The 9,030-nt window shown below is 54.0% G+C and overlaps 1 protein-coding gene across 1 annotated transcript in view; it reads right to left on the bottom strand.

Annotated features, from left to right (window-relative positions):
• Positions 1-1,520: 1,520 nt before the first annotated feature.
• Positions 1,521-9,030, bottom strand: part of LOC125941294 (uncharacterized) — a 148,166-nt gene continuing 140,656 nt past the window's right edge. Inside the window, exon 2 of the mRNA XM_049658283.1 lies at positions 1,521-2,502. Coding sequence (XP_049514240.1) covers positions 2,059-2,502 — 444 coding nt within the window. The 3' untranslated portion in view covers positions 1,521-2,058. The remainder of the gene's footprint in view (positions 2,503-9,030) is intronic.

The following is a 9,030-nucleotide window of genomic DNA, read 5'->3' on the forward strand; positions in this document are numbered from 1 at the left end:
ACTTATCTCTTGCCGTAGTTTAAGACTCCTTGCCAAAAAGAAATGAGTGCAGCTTGCACTAGAGGTGCAAGGCTGAAGCAAACAGCGGAACTTGTGATCGACCAAGTTACAGCCAGGGTTGCTCTCCCGACGACGCTGGATACTCAAACGCAGACTTTCGCGTTCTGGTAACTCGGGATCGGCGACTCGACGACGCCTTTTCACGGATGCAGCTTCGGCACGGTATTCCGGATTGGCTCCCCGCCGACGCGCAGATTCTCGCTTGGCCGCACGACGTGCTTCAAGACGTGGCCTGGCGAAGCGAGGCACATGTGGTTGCTAGGCGACGCGAAGTGACGTCATTGCTAGACAGCAGGTGCGCGGTCGTAGCAGCTCGGCGCGACGGTGCGGAGCGGCGGCGAAGCGAGGCGCAGCTGTGCGAAGTGGTTGCTAGGCAACGCGTGGTGACGTCATCGCCAGGGGCAGTTTCTGGTTTGCGCTGTCCGGCCGCGTAATTCATTTTCCAGGGCAGCTGGGCCCTCCGACTGTGGCGCCGCCGCACGGGAGAACGTGAAACACGGCGGCGCCTCGGATCTGCGGTGCCTGGCGCCGACGCGAAGCAGCGGTCGTTGGGGTACAGTGTACTAGAATACTTTCTGCTTCTAGTTCACTGTAGTTGGGGTGTTGCGGAGCGCAGCGTAGCAACACCCCAATAGCCGATGGACGGGAAAAGGCAGACCACTGTCACTTGCCAGACTTGTAGTGTTTAGGGATCGATGCTATTCCTAAATAAACGCATCACTGTTTTGATGATCCAAATACAATCTCACTATCAGGGCGGGAGCAGTCTACCTGGCTGGAGCAGTATTTCTTTAATTGGAGTGTTGCTACGCTGCGCTCCGCAACACCTTAACGACCGCCGCTTCGCGTCGGCGCCCGGCACCGCGGCTTCCGCCGCGGCCCCGGGGCTCAAACAGATCCGAGGCGCCGCCGTGGTTCACGTTCTCCCGTGTGGCGGCGCCACAATTCGAGGGCCCAGCTGCCCTGGAAAATGAATTTTGCTATCCGGCGTAACCTCCGGCTTAAACAGCTCCGCTGTTAAGTTTGCTCAGACTATTTCTTTGTCATGTGTTTACGATCACGGTTTCAAATTTAATAATCGTTCGGAGCTGTACAGTTTAGCTATGGAGGCTAGGAAGGTCTAGCCTCTGTGCTTTAGCCACAGCTACAAAGCAATCCGCGGTGCACATCACAAGTTGTTATAAGCATCCGGCAGGATAGCGGTGTGCTGCTAAAGCTTTTAATTAGTATTCCTTGTATGTTATAATTCCTTCTCTCTTGTACGCTCTTGTACTACACTGCTGTCCCTGAAATCCTGGTGGTCGAAATTCAGAGCCCGTTAATACAGTGTTTTTCATGGGTCTCGAGTCGTTAGGCTGTCTCCAGGCCGCAGCGTGCACAAGTCTCAAAAGCGGCAGCACTGCCGAAAATGTTTAATACGCGTCTCGTACAATTTGATACAGCGCACTTCTGTGCACAAACATGGGTGACGACAGAGGATGTCACTGCAGCATGTGTAGACATTTCCAATAATGGGGTATCAGATAAAAAAAAAAACAAATAAATTGCCTATGGCTCCTCCATAAATATAACAGGCTTCAACCGATGGAAAACATGGAAGAATGTGTGGACAATCTGGTCTCAGAATTTCCTCTGCATTTTCTGTTATCAGACTAACACTCGTATTTTAAAAGCGAAAAACAGAAACGAAAGGTATAACGACACGCGGCACAATATATATAAAAAAAGCACGTCTAGGAGCTCTACAGCAGTCTTAAGTTGCGAAGTAAATAAAGTAACGCCGTAGACGGTGTCACTGTAAGGCTTGTTGTTAACATAGTATTTCAAGGCGCGGACAGTTTGTAACGTGACGGGGCAGCAGCTTCGTGGAGTCTTGAAAAAAAAAAGTACGGTAAGCTAACAAGAAGCTGAAGCGGAACTACGGGGGGTAGGCATGTTGTTAGGCTCGTCGGTTGTTTTGGGGTGCCCCTCGACGATTTTATAGATGGCGCGGGCACTTCAGAAAAACCGGCACTTCTCGTGCGGGTTCATGGGTGAACCGACGGGACAGCCGAAGGCCTCGGCGAACGGCGCGAAGTTTCTCATGGCGTCGGTGCACTCCGGCGACATGCGGTGGTCCGATCTGTCCGCCCAGCACGTCACGTGACAGGCCGTCAGGAAGAAGACCTGCTCGGCGGTGTAGGCCTCCAGTCCCCAGAGGGGCACGTCCTGCGTGACGTCGCGGAACCGCTTGTAGGCGTCGTGCGCGATTTCCAGCGCCGGAAGTGCGGGGTAGAGCGACGTCACGTGGGCGGACGCGTTGGAGGAAGTGCACCGGCCCAGCTTCCACAAAACCTGTCCTGGAGCCCCGCTGGCGTCGGTGGCGTTGGTTGGAGGAACCCGAGCCGACGGTGTGTGGTCGCCGTCGAGCAGGAGCGTGAGTGTGTTGATGGTGCGCGCCACCTGCGTGCGCGGAAAGATAGGTGGTCCGGAATGAGATTCAATATGGCGACGTTTACACAAACGCTACGCGAGCGGGTCGAGTCAGACGTCGCGCTGCGGTCCGAGCCCGACGTGACCGCGTTCACATGAACTCGCTTCCGACGGCTCTGTATAACGGCGGCACGCAGCGTCGTTAAAGTGTTTTAGAATTTAGCGTGGTGCCGAGGCATCGACGCTTTCGAACAGCGCTTCCAGTTTTCGCCGCTGTCCGTAGAAGCGTTATTTCATGGCCTTTATCGTTAAATGATATTGCACTGCTCAGTGCTTGTCCTGCTGCCGGCGCATGAAACACGTCTCATTGGTCTCGCGCAACCTCGGCTCTGGCCGTCTTGACCCGTCCGTGTTTACCTGCGCGCAGTGAACGGGTCAGGCTGGGCCAACCTATCCCATGCAGCCGCGAGGTCGCTTAGCCCGACTCGACGCCCGTTCAGTGCCAGACCGGCCAGCGTTGACATGTACTCGACTGGTCGATTCTCGTCCCGACTCGACCTGCTCAAACCGACTCGATTCTCAAACCGACTCGACCTGATTCTGTAGGGTCCACGTAAACGGCCTGAATGAGAATATTCGCGTGACGTCACGGGCGCCACGCTATTGTCCCATCCGCAACTCCTACGCTCACTGAACTACAGCCCGGCAAATATGCGGAGCTTTCAAATTACAATGGTATGGCGGCAGCGATGACGTCTTTAGTCTGCGACAGCCTAATATCGCAAGAGAAAATCACACCGCTGTCCAACATGCAGTTATATAGATGCGCCAGACAATTACGTTGGCCTGTTGGCATGACGTCATGTTAAACGCGAACTTTCAGTGTCGGCGTCTCTGGGCAACTATATATGTTTTTGGAGCGCGGAGACCGGTCAGGTGCAGTACAGTTCTGCGGACAGAGCTTGTACAGTTACTTAGGGTGTCACCGAGTGTACTCGTTTGGCAGTTCTTCCTGTTCGTTAGCCTCAGATTTAGCGGCTGTCAGCGGCATCAACTGTCGGCTAAGCTTTCACTGGCTGAATAATCTTATCACGTTGAGCGCGCGCGCGCGCTCAACACGCGTTTGTTTACTTCACGTCATTATTTCGTGGCGTGCCCCTATGCGTTGCTTTGACTTCACTGCCGGTCGCAACGTGCGTGTGTGCGTGTGTGCGTGTGTGTGTGTGTGTGTGTGTGTGTGTGTGTGTGTGTGTGTGTGTGTGTGTGTGTGTGTGTGTGTGTGTGTGTGTGTGTGTGTGTGTGTGTGTGTGTGTGTGTGTGCCAGTGAAACTGGGCTTGTTTCAATTTGGAGTTTATCTGAAAGTCATTACATCTTTTCAATGTCTCCCGCGGTAAGGCTGCGTTCGTTTATTTCACGTCATTATTTCGTGACGTGCCCCTATGCGTTGCTTTGACTTCACTGTGCAAATGCCTTCCCTCCGGTCGCAATTATTTGGCGCTTTAGTCACAGTTCGAGGCGATCGAAAAGTCACATTTTATGAGTAAGAAGTAGAGCATAACACTCGTTGTTAGTTTAAAATTTAACATTTTTATTCCCTTTGGACAGTCGAGGGCGCGTTCACACAAAGCCACGTATAGATAGCGCCATAAAAAACTAGGTCCTTAAAGATCGGTTGTCATTCCCTTTAAGACGTCATGCTACTAGGACCGAGTGCTAGGGAATCTAATGGAATGCTGCCGCGTAAGCCGCGGTGATTTTGACGTCACCGTTTTCGTCATGAAAACGGGAAACTTTGGCCCTATTAGCATGGCGTCATAAAGCACAGTGCAGATGCCTTGTGATATGCGATGGTTGACGCCACCTTCCCACTAATGCCGCTGTCATCGTGCCGTTGAACTATCAACGGCGCATGCGCCAAAGCCTGCGCGTGGAGTATCTGAAGGTCTGCATGAGACGCGCAGTGTGTTCGGCTGCAAAAAGCATCGTCACGCTCCGCTCAGTCGGCTCGGCAGCGGAGCTAGGACAGCTTTGTGCGACTGGCATGCGTGCTGTGGGCTTCAGCTGAAAAGTTTTCTGCGTACACTGGTCTCAGCGGAACCCATAGTAAACGTCCGTTCGCTATCCTTATGCTTTCCACTAGGCGCTGGCAAGCGCCGGGGTTTTCCGTCGATCCCATCTTCGTACACCATCGAGGTGCGACGCCTTCAACGACGCTGGCGGCGCTCCCCATCACGTCAGCGTTGTGAGACGCCTGGTGGCTGCAAAGGCGCTGTTTCTGTAGCGTAGCAGCAGCTGTCTTGCGTGCTGCATTGCGCCAACACGTTGCCTCCGTTTGCGGTAAGTTGCGCAACCCCGGTTGCGCTGCGCCAGCCGTCGGTTGCAATCTTCTGAGCATGCGCCGAACGATCCTCAACCCGCACGCCGTTTTGAACGGCTGTCTGCGACCGTCGGCGAAGCGGTGTGGGCGCCTTCCTTTGTTCGCGCGCAATGTATGGTGGTTCAGCGCAGTCAGCGCGACCAACGCGCGGATGGAGCAAGAGGCTAGAGCCATCGCAACGTCGGCCACGTCGGAGCGCGTTGGCCGCGTCCGATTACGTTGGCTGCGCCAGTTCCTCGAGCTACAGTGCCTAGAATAAGTATATTCAAGGCACTGTGCTCGAGCTGTGGACGCTGCTGTTCTCGCTAACATGACGTAGCGTGTGCGGGCGCGCGCGCGTGGCTTCGCTACATCGGGCTATATCTGCGCCTTTATAAACACCGTCCGAGGTGCTCAATGGCTACGGTAAACCTTGCCATCGCTTCCAGTGCTTCGCCGTCTGATCGAAACTGAAGTCTTTAATGCGAAAGCATTATATGGCTAATGAGGCGGAAAATCCTCCGTTGGTGCGTCCACACGAGGGTCCAAAAAGGCTACGAAACCCACGACTATCGGTAGGAGTCGAATCCGCGACCTTTGGTGTTAATTAAGGCACAGTAATTAAGATATAGTTAATCAAGGCACTCGAACCCATGACGTTTGGTGGGAGTCGGACCCACTACCATTGGTTTGATTCAAACCCACGATGTTTGGTGTTATTTAAGGCGAAGGTAGTTAAGGCGCAGTTAAAGTAGAGTTAATTAAGGCACTCGAACCCACGACCTCTTTCACGCCGACGTGGGTCACTCGATGCGGAACAGGGTAGGCACCGCTGTTGAAGAAACTCTTTGACGCCGACTAGGAGCACACGGTATGTTCCACTTGGTCTGTGATGGTCTTCAATGAACAGGAAGACGAAAATACCCGTGTACTTAGGTTTAGGTGCACGTTAACGAAACCCAGGTGGTCCAAATTATTCCGGAGTCCCCCACTACGGCGTGCCTCATAATCAGATGGTGGTTTTGGCGCGTAAAAGCACATTTTTTTCTTCGATGAATGAGGGAATGTAGTACAGGGCCGGTGTAAGGTAAAACTATTAAAATCTGATTTTCAAACCAAATCCACCATTAGCCCATAGTCTATGATGGATCGATATGGCTAGGGCCCCCTCATACGGGCAGGTCCGAGCCAGCGGAAACGTTTGTGTTATGCCGGCCCAGGTTACATCATTGACGGTATCTACGTTTATAATTGTAGCGCAGTAGCAAATGTTTTAAGGCGTTCCCCATTCAGCGACCCGACAGATCTGCACCTTCTACTGGCAGATCGCGCTAAGGAATGGTGTCCCAGTCAAGCAGGATGCGTGAATATTTCTCACCGCCCAAAGGGATGCCGATAAATCATCATCGTCATCACCATATTACTAGGTAATGGTAAACAGTGAGAAATTTCTAGACAGCAGTAAAATTTGATACAGTGCCACGAGAATGTAAAAAAAAAAAACCATTCACGCAAACAAAAGCTAACAAAACACGAATTCTGATATAAACTCGAATGTTATTTAAGTGCAATGGTGTAAAGATGAAAATCGACGAGATATATTGCCGGTTTCTACGAGCTAATTCTGGTCTTCAAAGGATTCCAAGCGATTAAACCTGTAACCTGTATCGTGTGCAAACGCGGCATATAAGCCGATTCAGGAGTCAAATTTTTTTCAACATGCATACTAACATGGTTCTGATGAACACACTATAAACACGATCATGCGTGACGTGTATTCGTTTACGCATAGACTTCTTAAGAAATTTATAGCATCGCCTTACCTGCAAGGCGTAGAGAAAGCCCAGGCCACCGTAATTGATGGCACTGGTGCCGTCAGCCACATAGAAAGGCTCAGTGACTGCTTGGACGCCGACGGAAATCGCGTTAGAGACGACGTCGTACGTCGCCAGGTAGGACGACTGCAATCGGAACACGCGGAGGCTGGACTGATAGGCGTTGGTGTTCAGAGACCCTTGCAATCGCCGTCGGATCTCGCGCCAGTGCCCGAAGAACCCTCGCGTCGCATTGTCGTAGTCGGGACCGTACAGGGCCTCCCCCCACCAAGCGCTGCCGCTCTTGTTCTCTTTACCTTCGGGCCACACCACGGTGGTGGCGCTGCCTAGGCGCGAGCTGACAGCGTCGATCCGCCTGGGAACCCAACGCGCTCGTCCAGGTCCGAACCTTTCCGACTGCCGTCTCGTGGACGTTGCTTAAGAGCTGCCTCACCGGCGACCTCGGGTTAGCGGAGGCAGTGCCGGTGCCGTGGTCGACGCCGGACAGCAGCACGCTGTACGCATTGGCGGTGTGTGATCCGCAGAACACCGCGTAGACGTCGTCGCCCACCTTGTTTCCCCTGATGAAGGCGTGTATCCTGTCGCTGGACACAGCGGCCATGATTTGAGCGAACCACCACGCCGTGTGAAACGTCAGTTCTCGGGCCGTGTACGAAGCGAATAGGACGTTCACGGCGTGCAGGAGTCCGGCGTCGGTAGTGAACAGCGTGTCTTCCTCGGTGAATGGCGGGTTCGTCCCGAACGCGGACTGCAGCGCGTCGACCCAGTCGCGGGCGTCGAGCTTCGGCACCAGCGCCGGCAGGTGGCGCATTTCGACGAACCGAGGCTCGACGTGGCTGGCGACGTAGCGCGCAGACAGGTTACGGAAGACGTTGCGTTGGACTTCGGCGCTCCTGTTGATGAGGAAGGTACGGAAGGCGGGCGCGAACTTCTCTCCAGGGAACACGTGGTCGAGCAAGATTGTCACGTACGTATCGTAGAGCTTGTAGTCTTCGACCTCCTCGTGCTTTCGCTGCGCGAAGTAGGCATTGCTCGTCGAGCTGATGCTAACGGACCGGTGCGCAGGCGGGGCGCCGTCTTCCGGCAAAGGTATCACGAGGTCGACAGTAAACCAGAGCGGCACGTACCAGACCACAGGACATGTTGACGATGGTGGCCAGCGTGAAGGCGTAGTCGCCGTCGTCTCGTAGCCGGTCGCCGTCGCCGTTGTTGTTGGCGTCGGGCAGCAGCCAGGGGAATAGTTCTTCGGTCATGAAGTCGAAGAGCTGCTTGATGCTGCCGTCGGTGTGGGTGCCGGTCTTGGATTCCCGATGCATGCAGGCGTCTATGAAACGCGTGACCCTCGCGGCGACCCTGTTGCCGGTGTCCTCGTACCATCGGGAGCGCGCCAGATAGAACAGCCACTTGGCCGTGCGATAGATGGTCACCGACGGCACTACCTTGATGCGCTTTTCGGTCCAGTGGGAGCAGACGAACTTGCCAAAGTCCTCGCACGGTCCGACGCCGCTCCCTTTGCGGTGCAGGCCCAGGATCTCCGCGTGGTCCACGCACCCTGTCGTGACGCACACGCTGGCATCGGCGCTGTGGGTCGCTGTGCGCGATGATAGGAGCAGCGCCAAAGAGACGGCGAGGACCGCGACGCCCAGAAGGACGACGGCGACTCCCGCACACTTGTCGCGGCACCGGCGTCTTCCGCGGTTCGGCGACGGCGGGAGTGCAGTGGGCGAAGACGTGGCTTGTGCCTGCAGGAAACATTAGATCAAGCAAACCACTGTATCGACGCTCGAGGAGGACGTTGAAGAAGGCGCTGTGGGGAGCATTCCGAAGTCTAGTGCTACGAGGCGCTGCAGTAGCGAGCGATGATGACTGACGAAGACGACGATCTGCGATAGTCCGCGCGCACGGCTTCATCGGTAGCCTGTCTACTTGCCCGTTGCATATAGCTTAAATATTTTGTCAAGAGTCTTTTATCCCCGTAACACTATAGAATAGTTGCCTGGAAATGTCCAGCATTAGTCTTAGAAAATACGAGGATTATAATTGCAGTCGCTTTGACGATGAGAGACACTTGAATGAATGGAACATATTAAATAACGGGATGGCCCTTCGGCCTAAATGGTGTGGGGTTCTCGGAAAGGAATTACGTACGACGATGGATGCCCGCCTCATGTGCAAACTCCCAATGGAGAGCAGTGTGTCTCTGGCTCCACTGTCCTTGTTCGGGGGGATATCTTCAAAGGAGGTTATATACGGCCTAAGGTATTTTTTGCCGCGATGATGTCTGTAACCGCTTATTAGACTTACATCGTCTGGCCACGCTATTAGTTTAGTTTAACGTCCGAATGTGTAATTTCTGCATATTTCAA

This window comes from Dermacentor silvarum, chromosome 11, assembly GCF_013339745.2.
Source record: "Dermacentor silvarum isolate Dsil-2018 chromosome 11, BIME_Dsil_1.4, whole genome shotgun sequence".
In the NCBI taxonomy this organism is placed as follows: Eukaryota; Metazoa; Arthropoda; class Arachnida; order Ixodida; family Ixodidae; genus Dermacentor; species Dermacentor silvarum.